We start from the raw sequence: 18,706 nt of genomic DNA, 5'->3' as shown, positions 1-18,706 counted from the left end.
TTTTTGTGGCTTCTTGGGTGTGCTTATGTTTAACTGACCTAGCATGCTGATTAACATCATTTTCCCACCTCGACTAACAGTAAAGTCCAACCTACACATCTTGCAAAACACATAGTTGTTTCCTAACATGCTTTTTGTCAGGAATGGGAAAATAGTCCCCCAAGTATTTAAATATATACACAGATTTTTATTTTTTTTTTGCTGGCGTCTTTCCTATTTCATTATCCATTTTTCATACTGTTTGCTGACTAAATGACCGTTGTGAACTGTCAAAAAGACGAAGAACAAGACAGGGACAAGGATGCTGCTTGCTGTATGCTGCCACCTGCTGGATGGGTGTGGGAATAGCAAAGATTTACTGGCAAGTCTATAGATCTAACCGAAACCACTTGATTGCGCCAAGTAGGGGTCTGCGTAACTGTAAAAATAACAAAAGGGAAATACAGGACATTTACAAGAGAAATTAGGGAACAGGAGCAAGGCGGGAGAGGGGGTGAAAATACGGGAGAAACCCGGGAAAAACATTAGAGTTGACAGGTCTAAATCTGTGCTGTGTAAACTAAATAGACTAACTCGGCTTTTTTGTCCAGTTGTAACAGCAATGTTCTGTGGGCTCATAGGATATGGTGTTCTCTAAAGTCCACTAAAAATGAAATATCTAATAAATAACAATATTGAATCATATATTTAAAACTTATTTTCTTAATATATGGACCATGTGATATGCTGCACTGTTGAGTCAGGTTATTTTCCAAGGCTGGATGTTTAGTTATTGGTATTATTATAAATGTCAAAAGAATTTAATTTGCCCCCACCAGTGATATTTTCAAAAAAGACAAACAGCAATGAATGATGGTAAATAGAGGTCAGTCACACAACAGTTACTCATCCTGACTAACAGCTCTTCCTGTCTCCTCTATGACAACTTCCTGTGTGCTTAGAGTTTGGTTCCCCCTGACCCCATGTCCCAGTTCCACCTGAAGAGAGGTTCCCCTGAGGAGGAGTTTCCTGATCTGGGCAGGAATTATACCTGGATGGGGCGGATCCTCACACTGGCCATGTACTGCCGGCAGTTCAATCGCTGCACCCAAAGTGGAGTCATCTTCGATGATGTCATCCGCCCGGGCCTCGAGGAACCAGGTGATGTCACTGTGATGTCAGCATGATGTCAGGGCAAAACTGGCTGTCAAAGAATTACAGGATGATTAAAATCAGGAAAAAAATAGATAAAAGGAAGTTGTAGACATTCAAGAAACGTTCAGTAATTATTTTAACTGTGTAAATTAAAGATTTTGAGTTGTGGATGAAATGTAGGGCCTGTATTACTGTGGTAGTTACAAACATTGCTGATGTAAACATTAATAATCCCTGTTTAGAGCAAACATTTGCTTTACATCTGGATATATTTTGGACAAAGTCAAATATAGTTCTCCCAGGAAGTGAAAATTATGGTGGATACTGCATGTAAATACGAAATATAATTAGTGCTGTTTTTCAAGCTGCTCTTCAGTCCACAAGAAAATTGACTACTGTTAATTGAAGTGAATAGGAAAATGCCAAACTTCACACTTGAAATCCAAAGTTAATATATTTTTCTTTGCGGTGATGTTTAACCTTTTAACATCCACCGGTTTGCCGGCGACCTGCTTAAGCCAGTTGTAAGTGGCTTAGCATCACACAGTAATGAATAAAAGCAATTGGTACAATTTGGCCACTTGGAGACATTCTGGAGAGGTTCACGGACTCCAGTGACACCACAAACTAAAAACTCCCTAGATCTAATAACTTTAGGTCTAGAGGTCTTGAATTTTATACAGGTGTGGTTGACAAGATGTAGAAGGTATGTGGTGATTTGCATAGTTCTAGCATAAAGCATGTCCTAGTTATTGTTATTCAAGTATGACTCACTATAGACGAGGACCAAAAACACTTTTTCAGGCATAATTGAACTGATGTAGTTTTGGTTGTGTTTCAGTCACATGCTAAATAAGCACATTTCCAGAAACTAGAAGATGTTACCTTTAAAATGAAGTCTAATACATGGCCTCACAGTTCTTCTGTTATAAGCTTTTCCATTTGGGTATGCCAAATAGGCGAAAATTCCAAAAAAAGGGTGGATGTTAAGAGGCTACGAAATTCTGGTGTTAGTCTGTCAGTTTTCCCAAGTGAGATATCCTGGCAGGCAAGGTTTCCCAAAAAATTACCAACGATAATGCTTCCCTTCAGAGGATGAACCCTAACCTCATATATGTTAATGACCCCATGAACTCTCCTTTAAAAATTTACAATTTTAGCTCAACTAAGGTAAGAGTTTTTTGTTTTTAGAGTTTCCACCAGACTTCAGTGAGTAATAAGTAATATTTGTGTGTGAAGGTGATTGGTTGTGTCCTATGTCCGTTGGGTGTGTTGCGGGTGACGCCCAGTCCTACATCCTGTTCTGTGACTTCTTCGACCGAATCATCGAGGCGTATCACGGCCAAAAGGTCACCAGCCAGACGCCAGAGAGCGACTTCAACTACGACAACTTAAAGGTAGCCGGTCAGACCACTGAGAGTTTACTAATGTTGGTTAATGAGTAATCATCGTTAATAATAAACCCCTGAAAACCTCCCTGTGGATTCACAGCAAACGTAAAAAAAAAAAAACAACAGCTGAACTGGAGTAACTTGCATGGTCTCGATGTTTCACCAGGTTTTGTGCAAGTTCAACTTCAATGAATGTTTCAGATATGCTGATCACATCCAGTGATATTCTGGCACTAACAAGTGTTTTTTTGTATGCAGCATATTGAACGCAAAGTGGCAAATTCTCTGTATCTCGTTAAAGAAGCCTAAACTTCAATTATATGGCGATTAGACAGTAAAAAAAAAAATCCAATGAAAAAATGTAAAAATTAAGAAAACAGGTTCGACAGCTGGAAGCTTGGAAGCATTAACTTAGCACTAATTCATGTAGTAAGTAAGTCTAAATAGACTGATTTTTTATGGCCATATCCTGTGCAGACCTGGAAACCTTGGATGAATTTTTTGAATATCATTTTAGTGACCTGAATGCGTCGCTAAATCACTGCTGTTCGCACAATGAATTATTGTACATAATGTGCATACATGCAGCAGTAAAACAGACAAAAAAGTGAGGGAAGCACTCATGTGAAACTGCTTGATACCATAACAGATTGTTTACAAAATATCTGCAGACACCAATACTGTTAGTTGATCATTTATGCCTGTTTGTCCATTTGTCTTTCACCTACCTAAACACAGATTACCAAGGAACACAGTTTCACTCAGGCTAAACTAACCTACCGCTACTGCTGCATTTATATAGTTTCTATTGTTTACACCTCCACAATAATAAAACTTTAAGGCAATTTAATTTATAAAATATGATTTTCAGCTAATTTGAAAAGAAGATGACAGTGTAGCTGTAAAACCCAAACCGGCTCAAACAGAATATTCTGTGGCTATGGTGAGATAAATATTTTAGAGCTGGTTAATACAACTGTTATATATTATAGGAATGATATTACTTAATGTTATGATGACCTAACAACAATACAGGCTGAATATGAACATGGCTATTGAAAGTGTGGAAGCAATCACATCCCTCCTTACATACTGTACTTAATTTGCAATAGGGGATGTTTCCTTTCCTTGAAATTTCCTAGAGTAGGCTAAGTTATAGACTACACAGTGCCAACACACACACACACACACACACACACACACACACACATACACAGGTTACTACTTGTGTGGACGTGTAACGTTAGCTAGCGGGTTAGCTAGCTATTGAATCACAAGCATTTGCGGTTAGAATGCCTGTTTTGTTAGTCAAATGTATATCAAACCTGTGAGTGCTATAGCTCATTTTGTTGAGAAAAATCAGGATTTTCCAGTCAATATAATCATACAAGCAAGAAAACATATCTGAGAGCAAGGGAGGTGAAATAGGAATACACAGGCTGTAACAAGTTGGGAGGCTTCCTGTAGCAACTTCTAGGTCCACACAGTGTGGCATGACTGACATTAAAAGCTGTTGTACAAGGTAAACCATCATTGGTCATTTTTTATTGGTAGAGGTCTTATTGGTAAAAGAAACAATCATCCCAGCTTAATGTGTTGATTGGCTCTGTAAATGTTTTTTATTCATTACTTAGGTGTAAAAAAAAAAGAAAACAGACAAATGGCCTCTTTTTGTGTACCTTAAACTAATAACTGGTAAAAGTAATACCAGTGTACTTTGATGTCAAAATGCATGCCTGCTACGCAAAATGCATACAGGTTGGCAGGCCTACTTGTGTTTAACCAGGCTTCTAGAACGTTTAACACAAGAATTAGAAGAAATTGACACCTCATTTTGTTCAATGCTAGCAACACTTCAGCTTCCACTACCACTATAATTATAAAGATTCATCAGAAATCTGACATACCTATTAAAACTCTGTTTGTGTGAGTGTTTAGGGGGGTAATGACTTGGACAGGTCATACGCTGTGCGCTGTGAGGTGAGTGTTGTTCGAGGTATTGAGGACTTCAGCTTCCCGACACACTGCAGCCGAGGAGAGCGCAGACAGCTCCTCACACTGGCCAGGAGAGGTACTACATGCCTGTCTACCACTAAGTCTACGTTCACATGACATGATGAAGTAGCCCAAATCAGAGTTTTTTGCCTTAAAGTGACTCAGATCAGACTTTTTCATGTTAGAGCTGGGCCACTTGAATATGTGGTTTAGGGTCTGATTCATATCTTCGATCTCTGGATAAGCGACCCCTGTCAGAATGCTCAGATGAGAGTTTATGAGTTTTTTCTAAAGAGGACCTATTATGCTCATTTTCAGCTCTATATTTTTATTCTCCACTAGACTCCACTAGAGTAGCTTTGCATGATTCACAGCTCAAAAAACTTATCCCGTCTCTTTCAGTCAATCAAAGTTGTGTTAAGTTACCACTGATGCAAACCCAACATTTCCTGCTTGACTGTGTCATATTAAAAACTTTTAAATGATTAAATAACGTGAAACTGTTATTGTGAAGAATTTATAGGAGATGAAACATGTTCCTCACTGAATTAGCAGAGCTTCATTAGCAGCACTAAAAACGGTCGACGATCCTTGTTGTAACCAGTTGACGTCAGCCCGAGCTGAAAGTAAAAATAACCGTTGGAAACTGAGCGTTCAGAGCAGTCTGAAGCCGGTGCTTTTTGCTCACAGGGATTGCTGCCACACACGTTTAGCTCATTATTTGAAACTTTGGCCTTATTTAATATGAACATCCGACATTGTAACATTTGATATATGACTGAAAATAAGGAAAAGCATAATAGGGCCCCTTTAACGTCTTACTTCTCTGCACATATTGCCTATCTTCATCATTCAGTGTCATCATCCCACAAAGTTAAAACGTCATGATGAACAGTTGCACTCTGTTGATGAATGAACTACACAAGAGGACGCCACATTGAAACAACAATTAACAAAATGTGAAAATACACCACACTGGGCTGAGTGAAGGGACACTTAACCCAGAATTAAAATGACAAAGTAAGCCACTAACCAGTTGAAGTGAATCAGTTGACCAGTATCTTTTTGCTCTTAGCTCTACAGAGGCTGCAGGAGGAGGAGCTGCCAGGCCACCTCCTCTTACTGGAGGAGCTCAACCAGGAGCAGCAGAGGGAGCTGAACATGAACCTGGACCATCCTTCTTCCTCCCAGCTCCGCACCGGTGTGGCCCGGGACTGGCCTGATGCCAGGGCAGTCTGGTCAGTCTGGTTACTGCCCATGAGTCTTTCATAGCTTGAATGGATAGATGGGAGTAAAACCAAAGTGGCCGTAACTCAGCTGGTAGAGCAGGTCAGCCATTAATCGTATGGTTGGTGGTTTTATCCTAGCTCCTTCTGTCCACATGTTAAACTGTCCTTAAGAAAGACAAGGAACCCCAGAGTGCTCCAGATATTTGATGGACAAAAGCAACTACCAAATGAAAACTATGGCCACCACATATTCAGACCAATTATTGGAAACTTGGACACCAATGATTCAAATTTTTGATGAAGACGCTAAATGTCGCACTGAACAAGAGCAAAAGCCAAAAATAGCAGGTGGTGTTTAAGGGGAGATTACATTTATTAATACTGACTGAATGTCTGATAACATTCTCTTGTCAACCATGTAATGTCACACTATTCCTTGTTGCAGGGTGAGTAAAGATGGCAGCCTAGTGGTCTGGGTCAACATGGAGGACCACCTCAGACTGGTGTCCATGCGAGACGATGCCAACATCGCCGAGGCATTTAAATGCATCTGCATCAACCTGCAGAAGGTCAGTGACGGGTCTGATCCTGAGAAAGGTTCATCAGCTCATAAGAGATCACTGCAAAGTTTTGACAAAGTTGATGTTTTCACTTGTAATACATTTCAGCCACAAATGTCTTCAGCCCCAAAAAGTTCAGATTTGGGAAGAAGAGTTGTGGTAGGCCGTGGTGAAATTCATCAGTTGTTGAGGTTATGTTCAATAAGGCTGAAGGAAATACTGTCTTCCAGGTGTTTGAAAGTTAAAAGCTACAAATTCAATTCAAATAGTTCCTGGCTCATCAAAAATACTATCTCAAACACTGGAGCTCATTAAAAAAGCAAAGGGTTCCTCCAGTGGGAAAGGGTGTTATGACCTTTGATCTTCAGAAGTTTTGAGCCTCTGATCAGTTTGTTTCTGCGTGTCCAGCTGGAAGAGTACTACAAAGCGCTCAGACACCCGTTCATCTGCAAGCAGCAGCTGGGGTGGGTGACGAGCTCTCCAGCCGACGTAGGGACGGGTCTGAGGATCACCGTCCACCTCAAGCTGCAACACCTTCCCAAACACAAACGCCTGCAGGACGTCCTGAAGAGGCTGAGGATCCGCATGGACAAAACAGGTACTAAGGGCAGACCTCCCACTGATGGTAGATACGATTTGTCTGCAGCTTCATATTAGCTTCAGATAAACTTTTAAATACATCTATTATATTGTGAGTGCATTATGAAGGGATCTTCTAATGGTCAGTATGAACTGTTGTTTTAAGACACACTTGAAAAATATGATTTCATATGAGCATCTTAAAAAATCAGAAAAAAGATCCACGCACTACCAGAGATCTTCGTCAGGAATTGACGATGCCTGATGAAGATCTCTGGTAGATCGAAACATTGCTCAATTAAATTTGCTGGTAGCTACTGGTACAGTGTGCATATCGTTTTTCTGATTTTTGCCTCTATGTGATTTTTGATCAAGCACCTGTGAAAGTTTTTTGGATGTGTGTACCCTGACCCTTCTCATCCTAAATATACAGGCAGAATTTAGTTGACATGTTAGAAAACCAGCTGTTAGATTTGGTATCTCAAGGATGTTCGACCTGTCAGATGTTGTTGGCATCAAAACTGTGCCCTTCCTGACACTCATTCAGCATAACACAAACCTGAAATACTTTGACTTTTGTCTTTTCTACAAAAACACAAAGTCAACAAAAGAAAACAGTTCTAGGTTAAAACTTACCTTTTCATCTCCCAGAAACCCCTGCTCTGTACTGTGTGAGCAACATTGCGACGTTCGGCCCGAGCGAGGTAGAACTGACTCAGCTGGTGGTGGACGGGGTCAAACTGCTAATCACCATGGAGACGAGACTGGAGGGCAACCAAGACATCGATGAGCTTGTTCCTACGCAGAAGTAGATCTGGATTTGCATTGGCTGGATTGAGGAAGAGGAGGAGGAGGAGGAGAAGGAATGAACTGTCAATCAGAGAGAAGTGTGTGACTCAGTCCATCATACAGCAGACACCAAGACTCTGTTGCCTGAATTAATTGTTTCAAACAAGTTGTAAAACCTGTGTAAATCAAATAAAGAGTGATTTACACGTCTGTTTCTTTCTGACATCATTGATTCTGACGTAACAGTCGAACACAGCTCATTGCTCTGCTTTAACTATTTTACATGTGATCTTGCATATATTTGTGGCCTCGTACTATAAGCAGTGTGTTGTCGGGGTCACATTTCACATGTCTATGAGTTGTTAACAGCTCCACCAAATAGTGATTTTTCCCTCTAAACTTCTCACATGCTTTCATTTCAATAAATGTTCAAATGATCCAATATTTCAGCAAAAATCAAGGATTAGAGAAAAAGTCCAAAAACTGAAAACAGATTTGTGTATCAGAACTTTGTTTTTTCTTCTTTCCTCTCCCATTAATCATCTCACCACCCCTCAGATTTATCTGCTGACCCTTTGGAGGGGCCCGACCCCTACGTTGGGAACCACTGGACTAAACTAGCTAACTGTATATAAAGTAGTGTAAACTAGCTCCACCTCCAGCAGTTACAACAGTAACATGCTGCTCTAACACTGATGCTTCACTATTAATAATCTAATGATGTCATATATAATAATATATCAGTCAGAGGGACCAAACCACTACTTTTACTGCAATACTTTAACTACATCAAGCTCATAATACTTATGATTAAATACTTTTACTGTAGTAGGATTGTATGCAGGACTTTTACTTGTAATGGAGTATTTTTACATTGCTGTATTGGTACTTTTACTCAAGTAAGGGATCTGAGTACTTCTTCCACTGCTGGTTTAAAGCTAAACCTCTTTCCAAATTCTGCTTAGCATGTTAGCTAATTAGCAACTAGCAATTTACAATCTGCATTAAGCATATTAACTAAACATTTTGTAGCTCATAATAAACATGATCAGACCAGCACCTATACATGTGTAGAATATGTCTGCTCACCTAGCAGGTGAATATTACTAACACTGTTTTCAGAGTTGCTAATGTTAGCTTAGCTCAGACCTTTCTGCCACAATCTGTTTGCCCCAGAATCATGCATCCTCCTGAACTACTATTGTTTTTTTCTCCCCCAACTTTATTTGCTTTGTACAAAATTATACAAAACGTGAAGGATAAACAAGAAAAAGTGGTACATACAGCGGGGAGGATGGGATAAGACTAAAGATGTATTATAATACATCCATGGGTAAGACACCCACCTCTGGTGCCCAACAAATGCCAGTAAAGTTGATGTGTATGTGTTGCCTATGTTCAGTAAAGCTCCCATCTGTAAATGCCCAGCTTGCTTTCTTCTGTTTTGGAAATCTGCACATCAACAGATTTCAATTTTTAAATTCAGATCTAATTTTTCCTTGTTGTTTTTGAAGGATCTGCGTTTTTTAAGGAAAAAACAGAAAAACAGTTTGATCATCCAATTAGGATTTATGTGAAGAACTATTTATCAGGCTGGAGCAAAATATAGAATTAATTTTTATGATAATTATAAAAATGTAAAAAATTCACTCTTGGGGCAAGACGCCCCAAGGGAACCTTCCCTGACCCCCATATTTTTTGGTGCAATCTGATATTTGTTGATGTGTAAAAATTAATAAAAGACATCAAGATCTCTGGAAAAACTAAGACACGCACTATGTTTAAATGAAAGGATATAAAATCAACTCATCCTCTGATAATGCTACAAGCTTATTTGCTTATAGCAAAACCTTAGCTAACTACAATTAGAAAAAATGATTAGTGAGAATATACCTACAGTCTACAAAAGTTTAGTCATTGACCAATGTCTTTAATACATAGAGATGTTGACTAAATTGAACAATTTGTTGAAACAGGATTCTTCACACATTTTCCAGCAAAAAGCAGCTGAATCAGGTGTTTCTCAGTAGGAGGACAGCTGACTTTAAATAACAGAGGACAGGGGCACACTGCTAAATTTGCAGCCTTTAATTTTGATGTCTTCTTCTGACTCTGATGAAGACATACTCTGACTCTAATGAAGACACAGTAGTGTGCAAACAAACTATAACTTGGATTTACAACTAGGAGGCTGAGGTGTGATTTTATTCCACCTTGTGAACCTTTACAGTCCCAACATGGTGCCCTCATTGCTACACCACATTAATGGAAATTTAGTTATTTTTAATTTATAAATTTGTTGCAGTTTGCAATGACACAGTGTACCATTTTTATTTAGCTGAATCTCAGGGAGATATCCTCGCTGTTAAAATGTCCTGATTTGACTCTCATTAAAACTAGGAAGCTGAAGTGTCAGTGCTGGTGGTGGTGAATGGGTACAGATGTTTTTGACTTCATGGCATCTGATTCTTGTCCCATCTCATACAAGTTATAAGCCTCAACATTTTATAACCAAGAACCCATTCTTACCTTCACCAAGTGGTTTTTAATCTAACAACCTTAAAGGATAAGTTCACAGAGTTTCAAGTGTGTCTTAAAACAACAGTCAGGTGTCCATATGAAAAATGAAGGAGGTTTTCCTCATTGTAATCATTCTTCCTGTTCATACTGGCTATTAAAAGATCCTTCAAATGTGCTGCATTCAAAAGTAGATGTGAAGCTTCTATTCAGCTTCAGCGGTCTGAGTTAGTCATATCAAGTGGATATCTGACACATTTACAGTCTTTTTAGCATCAAATTCCCTCTTTGTGTTTCCTCAAGACAGTGTTTCCCTGTTGAGCTGCAGGTGGAAGTATAGTTACAAAAAGAGGGACTTTGGCACTAAAAGGACTGTAACGTTGAAAGATATCTACTTGATTTGACTCATTTGGACGCTGAAGCATTTTTGTACAGAAGGAGGACTGTGGATTTTGTCCTCCATCACTTCCATTGTAAGGTCATTATGAAGGGATCTTCTAATGGTCAGTATGAACAGGAGGAATGATTACAGCAAGAAAAACAGCTTTAATGTTCATTTGGGCTCCTGAACGTTGTTTTAAGACATACTTAAGAAATTGTGAACTCTTTAACCCTTTAACAACACTTTTTGGCATTTCATTTATAGGCAGATTGGAGATTTTTTCCTGCCATTTCTTTGATATTTTGGTACATTTGTGGATGTGGGAAAGCTGCAGTTCAACTGCAGTGAGTTCAGAGATCCATCACAAAAAGCTAGTTTGGGTTTGACTTGAACTCGATGGTGCAGTTCTCCTGACGACCTGCTGCAGGCCGACAGTGAAAGCTCAGTGAAGTCATTATTTCAACACATTATTGACATCTGTCATCGTGCACAGTAGGAACACTAAGTATGAGTTTAGACCTGACATAATGAAAACAAACACACACTTCGACTCAGGTTCAGGTTCTACTATAGAAATAATCAACATAAGAATGAAAAAGCTGTGATCACAAAATGACTCATGTTCAAAGTCTTTCAGTTCTGTGGTTTTTATTTAAAATGAATCTATCATGGCTACACCAGACTTCTGCTACTTTCCTGTTGGCAATGAGTCTGAGAAATCAAGTCACATGGTGCAAGTTACTCTCTGAAAGCTGAGGCAAGGGGTATTTTCAAGTAAGAGGCTCACGATTAGTCTTTCCCACGTCACATGAACTCATCCTTCTCAGACAAGGGTTTAAAATGTGCATTGTTTGTTCCCTTCCTGGTTTCAAGTGCTACAACATACCAAAGTGTTCCCAGCTCCTGTAATGATGGAGAACCATTGAACCCTCAGAACCTCAACAAACAAGTAGAGCTGTACCACTGTTAGTGGTTCTGCATACAGCCAAAAATTCTAAATATACAGAAAAAATAAAAAAATACACAAACTGCTCATTTCCTCTGGTACAATTGAATGCATCAGAAATACAAAGCAGCATATTTAGAAGGCATAAAGTGGTGGAGTAGAGTTTTATCTACCAGGAAACAGGATCAAAAGGCCAATTTTGATCCTGTTTCTTAAGTATAAGTTTGGTGATAAATCTGGTGATACTCTAGTGATTTTCTATATTTTTCCTCTTGTCAACAAATCTCATGTTTGGATCTAAACCAACAATGAACTGATCTACTAACAAGTATCGTGTGTGTAAAAGCCTGATATATCTTATTCCTCTGTGCCGTAGACCTCCGTTGTCCAAAAACTGTTAAAAACATGTCAGTGAGCCACAACGCTGCACTGGGTGACATGTTCCTTCACCAGCATGAACACACACACTGTAGTTTATTTTGGCTCAATTTCACACACCGTCCTGCTGCCAGAAATACTCACTAGAGCACCGAATGTGGATTCATCTGCCGCTGAAAATAGTCCCCAACAAGGAAAATACTGAACCGTTTTAAACATGAAACTATAAATTTGTGAAGTCATATTGATGATTTCAGTGGGAACCAATAGGGTTTGGGCTGAGAGCTACAGACAGAGTAGGGAAGTCAGAGAGATGGACTAACACATTGTTGGTCTTTTCATGAGATTTGCTGACGCAAAGAAAAATACAAAAAAATACCAGATTTAAGTTTGAACAGGGATCACATGAATGGAAAACAATCTGCTTTACTGAACTTTAAGAAAAGAATGATGGAAAAATAATTTCAGTGGAGGAAAACAACCAAATATAAACAGATTCTGTATACAAACAGAAATTAATTAACTCTGTACCTGCACATATTCACCTGTACAGGCTCGTTTTATACAGCAAAAATAACAATAACTAAAAAAAACACATTCTATTGTGTCAGCTGTACATGTGGAAAGAGATTTACAGAGCTTTAGTTTGTGTTTGAACCACCTGAAATGGTTGTTGAACAATGACATCATTACTAAGAGCTCAAATATTATTGCAATAGTATTAACATCAGCCAGTAGGGGAGCAAAGGGAGATCAAAGGTCAAAAATTTCTCCATTGATACAACCAACAGTGAGGATGTTGTCACTACCTGATTGTTAATTACACTTAATGACACTAAACTCTGTGAGCTCACAAATAAAGTGACAGTAAAAGTGGATGTTTGCTGCACATTAAGAAATGGTTCATATGGTAAATGATGAGCGCGTTCACATGCACACAAGTATCCTGGTTATGATCAGCTTTTTGGTGTATGTAAACCATATCCTGGTTTCAGGAACCTAGATAAGCCGTCTGCAACCAGGGTTCTGAGGCATGTAAACACCTGATGCAGGTTTCTGATCATTCTGCTTTATGTCCAGGTGAGGAGTCAGTCAGTAAAACTTAAGATATGATGGTAAATCCTGTAATGATGATCAACACGCTGACTTCAGTAAGGCAGCGTTCAGCCAGAAGCCAAAAAGCACAGAAATGATCAGAAACCTGGATACTGTTATGATCATGTAAGCGGGGCTAACGGGGTGCAGCTGGCGTCAGGCTTCAGAGGCTGCTGGACATTTACAACTAGAAAAGAAACACTTTTCTTTTCTAAATGTTGTTTCTGAAGCTTCATGCAACAAATACAAACCCATTGGCAATTAAATCATATCAGAAAAAAATAATGAAAGTCAGCCAGCTACAGAGTGTGAGAGCTGCACTGTTGTCAACTTACGGGGTTGGGTATGCTAACATTAGCTAGAGAGGTACCTTATTTAAATCTTTTATAATTCATTCCTCCCTAAACCTCTGTGGTTGATGAGCTAACATTTATAATAAGGTGTGATCAGATGCATGCTGGACTGTTCACTTACCACAAACAGCCAATGCACCAGCTGTTCAAACGTTAATACTGTAGCTAGCTAGCAAAGTGCAAACCAGCGATGCGTGTGTGTGTTTGTGTGTGTGGAGTGTGTCTGTGCTACAACGTTGACTCTAACCTATTTCATCATTCACCAGAAACTCAAGTTCTCTGTTATTTCCTCCAGTTTATCTCCTATTTTACTTGTCTACGTATGTTTATGAATTAGAGTCATGTATAGAGTATATCATGTATAGAGTCATGTGTACCATGTCTTTGCCTCAACGCATTGTCTTTGACCCCCTTTACACCTTGTATTAAAATGCATTTTGGGTGATTGGATTGCAACTGGATAGTGCTTGACCACATGGAAGTACAGGTGTAAATGCACCCAAGATGCATTGAGGACGGATTGTGATCCGATCGGCCAAACCACCTCTGGAGATGGTCAGGGACGCATTGTGACCACATTGAACACAATGGTAAATGCAATTGTGTTTTCAATCCACATACAACAACTACATGGGCGGCGTTTGATAGCGCATAGGCCCACATAGGTTTGACACCCAGTATTCATCCATAAAGGTCCCCATCACTATCCTCTCCCATCAGTCTTGACTGCGTTCCCAAATCCAGATTGTCCTCTGGACAGTGGTGGCACTGACCACAGCTGAAATAAAAGCAGCTGCATAAAACGGCATTCTCCTCTGATTTCGGCATTTGGCATTCCAGTTGTCAAAGACGGCTTCTACCCCGGCTTTGAAAAGCAAGCAAAAGTCCATACAATAGTGCAGCTTCATGATTGGCCACCATCTTTTTTTGTTGTTTTTTTTGGACCCGTGCAAATGAGAGGAGGATGTGACGTTCGGTTGTTTGAGCTGGACAAAGCAATCGGATCTCCATCTGATCTCAATCAGATCTCAATGTGGAGACTGGAGACGAACACGGTATTAATGTAATCAGGTTAAATCATATCTAGATACAATTTGGATATGAGATACATTTTAATGCAAGGTATAAAGGGACTCTTAGTGTCTTCACCTTTATATGCGATCGCATCACCTCACATTCAGTCTGAACACTGATTTACTCAGCTGACATCATAGCGAAGATTAATGGTGAATTAACTGGCAAGCAAGCTAAACTGGCTCTCTAGCAGTGGTGGTCAGGTAACAAATAAAAACAGTTTTACACCGTCACAAAGCAACGTGGTGACAGACACATGTTTGATGAGTATTTGTGTTTTACACTGTAACTGCATACATTGCTAGCTAGATGTTCATCTATTGTAGAGGTCATGTTTCAGTGACTGTTTATTTGCACTCCAGAAACCGGATTACTGACAGAAACCAGGTTAAGGCTCTGCAATAATGTTACAGCTGATTACATGCAGTTTGGTTTCCTGATAAAAGAAACCAGGTTACTTTACAAGACGTTCAAGAATTCGATTACCTGTAAAACCTTTGAAAAATCTGATTTCTTAAGTGCAGAAACACAGTGACTAAACAACCGTAAGTCTCACTTCAGTCGACCTTAAATGATCTGTAATGACAGATGGATTTCAATGCTAGCAAACAAATTGAGCTCTCTTCCTTGTTAGCCTGGCTTTGTTCTGGTTCTCATCAGTGTGGTGGAGGGACAGACTACATCCTGCTGAACACCTGCACCACCAGTCGTTTTAATATTTGGTTTTACTGGCAAACATTTAGTGACATTAAATAGTAACTGTGTTGAGTATAATAAGGTGTATTTTCAAAGAGTTATACAGCAGTTAGCCTGCAATAGTGCTAAACACAAGATGGCCGCCGTCACTTGGTGAGGCGTCGTCCTGTGAAGAGGAGGAGTAGCGGTATCCTCCTCGCAGTGTTTAAGGATTATGTGATCATAACTGGACATCTGTCACAGCCTGAGCTCGTTGGCCACTTTGGAGGCGATGTTCTTAAAGGCGATGGACGTGCCAGAGATCCTTTTAAACCGCACGCCGTTGAGCGAGAGGCGGGGCAGTTTGCACACCTCAATCTCCCATTGGACCAGACTGTCCTGCCGGGCATCGCCATGCACGCAGAACAGCATGTAGCGCTCGCGCTGCTCGTAGTCACAGTTGTTGGCGTCCAGAACCCTCCGGATCTCCTTCATCATGTCCCCCGGCTCCATGGAGGACGTGGTCTTCATGCTCCAGGTGAAGCGCAGGGAGCGAGGCTTGGAGTCCCGCCCCTCCTCCTTAGGCTCACCTGATGAACTCCTGGAGGAAGGCGAATGAAACAAACAGACAGCGTTAACAGAGGAGGCAGCTGTTAACATGTTACACTGTTCATCCAGAGTATGTTTGATGATTGTAGGACTACCACGTTGAGCTCTGTGTTCAAGGGTCAGTTTACTCTCGAGTGCAGTGGTTTCCAAACTTTTTAAAACCTCCTCATATTCTCAGTACATTCAGCCTTTCTCAATACAGAGAACACCAAGTTTGGACTTCGGAGAACTTAGGATGTTTAACTCAGGACTCCAAACTCTGGAGGACGGGAGGACGCAAGTATGATCATTCGCAACCAGGACAAACATAAAAAACAATTTGGTAAGAACAGACAAACAGTGGTACAAAAACTGTATGGAAGGAAGATTAAGAGGAAGGAAACTGAGATTAATTACTTTAGTGCTGGATTGACTGGAGTTCTTGTAAGTGGACGTCAGTGTTTTTGCTGACAGCATCAACTCAGCTTCAACACACCTGTACCTGACTACTGTGACTAAACCATCTCAATCCAAAGCTCCACTAACAGAACACAACCTGACTCATGTTATGTTATCACATCCATTAAACGAACTTTAACATAGAATGTTCTGCCTCTGTTCATTCTTATCTATTTCTGTTTACTGATGTTTATTGAAATGTGTTGATAGCTGTACTTATATGTTGTTCTGTCTCCCAAAAGGAATTATATCAAATATTAAAACTCGCCACTGGTTGGTGTAAAATGCATTCTGGGATACTTGGCTACCTCAAGTCCACAAAAGTCCAGGTCCCAAAGTGTCCCTTGACAAAAAGGACACAGAGAGAACAAGGTCGTTTGGACTTGGACTGAACTAGAGCAGATGAAGAGACAAGGACGCAGGTTGAGAAAGGCTGTTTCTGAAAACTTGCGTGCTGGAAAGCTTGCTGTGTTTCTATGACAACCAGCAACTGTGAGCGGTCGTCACCCGTCGTAGCTATAGGGTTAAGTCACCAAGACAATGTAAAGCAGAAAGCTCTAAAGACACAGGACTTGGTTGTTTGAAATGTTGAATCTCTGAATTAGGTTACAGACAACAATCCTGTCATTCACCTGAACCTGCCTGACCTGTGGAGGCCAGATATCCCAGAAGCAACCATTCCCAGCTGTTACTGACCTGCGCGCAAACTTGGAGGTGATCTTGCCGATGAGGGAGGTGGAGGTGCCGCGGCGGGGCGTGGCCAGCGTGGCGGCGGCGTGCGGCGACAGGCTGGGTGAGACCGGCGGACCGTTGTAGGTGGCGGGGCGTCGGTCTCGGAGCTGAGCGCCGTGGAAGGTGGAGCGGCTGGAGGAGCCCCGGGGGAATCGGGTCCGGTCCGGCGTGGTGCTGCTGCTGCTGGTGACGCTGAAGGCTGACGGTGATGATGGAGGCTGGTGGGGGGAGCTGGGGGCGGGACGAGAGGACGGTAACATAGTGATATAAGATGATGAAACAATGTTTCCACTGTTTAGTTTTTGGATAAATGAAGCTCTGATGTGCTGAAAGAAACTGTGGATCTTATTCCCGTAGTTTTGTTCATCTTTCCTCACCTCTGATACTCTGCGTTGTCGTCGATGGGAGGCAGGCAGGACTTCATGGGATGTCCTGACGCCGACATGGACTTGACATGACGGGGCCGGGTGGAGGAGACGGTTGCCCCAGGCGATGGGGAGGGGGATGCTGCAGGTACCTCTGGTAGACTGAAGCAGAGAGGGATTGGTTTATGATTTGGAGCAAAACAGGTGTGATCAGTGAAAACTCCCAGAATTCCTCTCACCTGCTGTCCTTCCCGTTGGGAACAGCAGCTGAGTAGCGATCGGTGCTCGTCCTCTCATAAACGTACGTGTTCCTCCGAGTAATGCTCTGTAACAAACACACAGAATCATCAGTGACTCTGCAGCTCCTCTCAGCGTTACGGAGCTTTATAGTGAGTTTCAGCTCATTGTTTATCTGTCCGGCTGCAACTTTACTGTTGTGGTTCACTCTCAGAGCTCTCATAGCGCCGTTTTGGGTCGCAGCAGGCAGCTGTTTTCAGAGAAAAAACTCTAAAAAGCTATTTAGAGCTTAAAAAGAATATTGGACTTACATTCACCAGGTGGACAGAAACACGACTCCAAATGAATGATAATGTTGCTGCGTAACTGCTGGATGTGGAAATAAGAAACTGTTTGCTAACAAGTTCAACATGTCAACTTAATAGCTGATGATGAGTCAGTGTTGTGTTCACTACTTGTTTCTGATGGAAACTAGTGGACAAAAAGTCAGTTAATGCAGGTTTAACATTTTTTTATTTAGCAGTTAAGTTACATCACGTTTGTAGGCGCTTCCTGATGCTGTGGACTCTCTGGTTGGCAAGATTTGTTTTTCTGATACTGCAAGAAATAAAACACTGTTGCCGTCCTCCTGTGAAATATCATAATGTGACAGATGTAAATTGGAGAAGGCAAAGTTTTTCTCATCTCTGCAGGAGAAAGAAATGTCTTTTCAGTACATTCATAGATTTTATTGTGTGAAATTCTTCCTTCAGGTCAGAAGTCATATAGATGTGTGTCTTTCTGTATGGATTCCCTCTGAGACACAGAGGAAGGCTGAGCTGTATTATGTTATAATACTATGTATTATGTTTCAGTTATACACAGGGTGAGTGGGCAAAGTCTGTAACACTGCACTTAATGTTACGATAACTAGCCGAGGTAATGCAGAGACAGTTCCGAAAAACAACAAAACAATTCCCACCGTGACCTTTTGTGGTCTCTGTATTTCTGTAAATTGCAACCTGAAACTGTTTCTCACTTCTTCCCAACCTGCAGTCATTCTCATAAACTTGAAAGGAAACATGTTCTACTTTTCCTGATGTCGGAAGTTAAACATCAGGTCCAAGTTCCAAAACTTGAGGTGAACGTATGTAGAAACGCTGCCTGCAAGTCAAAAGGTTCGTTTGAAACGACGTCGGCTCGTCGCACATAAATGGTTTTCTCACATATTTCAGATGTGATTCAGCTC

The 18,706-nt window shown here is 40.7% G+C and overlaps 3 protein-coding genes across 8 annotated transcripts in view; 1 reads left to right on the top strand and 2 right to left on the bottom strand.

The window, feature by feature from the left end:
- Nucleotides 1-5,637, bottom strand: part of LOC121907061 (NACHT, LRR and PYD domains-containing protein 12-like) — a 28,095-nt gene extending 22,458 nt beyond the window's left edge. For 5 of the 6 annotated variants that reach the window (XM_042426432.1, XM_042426399.1, XM_042426449.1 and 2 more), the window contains exons 1-2: nucleotides 5,554-5,637; nucleotides 1,031-1,183 (exon numbers count right to left, since the gene is read on the bottom strand). Coding sequence is in view for 3 of the 6 variants with exons in the window: in XM_042426399.1 (XP_042282333.1) it covers nucleotides 1,031-1,117 (87 nt within the window). In the remaining 3 variants the exon portion in view is untranslated. Of the gene's footprint in view, nucleotides 1-1,030; nucleotides 1,184-3,850; nucleotides 4,039-5,553 lie in introns of those variants that run through there. The other variant, XM_042426405.1, reaches the window with a different exon arrangement.
- zgc:172076 lies at nucleotides 2,391-7,937 on the top strand. The gene is made up of 6 exons (XM_042434781.1): nucleotides 2,391-2,531; nucleotides 4,464-4,596; nucleotides 5,557-5,758; nucleotides 6,195-6,318; nucleotides 6,718-6,907; nucleotides 7,540-7,937. Exons 1-6 carry the CDS (start codon nucleotides 2,391-2,393, stop codon nucleotides 7,698-7,700), a joined length of 951 nt encoding a protein of 316 aa, XP_042290715.1. The 3' UTR covers nucleotides 7,701-7,937.
- A 6,504-nt stretch (nucleotides 7,938-14,441) lies between these two features.
- The window catches only part of mark1 (MAP/microtubule affinity-regulating kinase 1), a 21,849-nt gene continuing 17,584 nt past the window's right edge, over nucleotides 14,442-18,706 (bottom strand). The window contains exons 15-18 of the mRNA XM_042426516.1: nucleotides 17,481-17,566; nucleotides 17,254-17,403; nucleotides 16,841-17,107; nucleotides 14,442-15,698 (exon numbers count right to left, since the gene is read on the bottom strand). Of these exons, the coding sequence (XP_042282450.1) occupies nucleotides 15,356-15,698; nucleotides 16,841-17,107; nucleotides 17,254-17,403; nucleotides 17,481-17,566 (846 nt within the window). The 3' untranslated portion in view covers nucleotides 14,442-15,355. The remainder of the gene's footprint in view (nucleotides 15,699-16,840; nucleotides 17,108-17,253; nucleotides 17,404-17,480; nucleotides 17,567-18,706) is intronic.

Source organism: Thunnus maccoyii, chromosome 2 (assembly GCF_910596095.1).
Source record: "Thunnus maccoyii chromosome 2, fThuMac1.1, whole genome shotgun sequence".
Classification (NCBI taxonomy): Eukaryota; Metazoa; Chordata; class Actinopteri; order Scombriformes; family Scombridae; genus Thunnus; species Thunnus maccoyii.
The sequence above is the reverse complement of the archived record's forward strand: the minus strand, read 5'-3'. Positions and strand labels throughout refer to the sequence as shown.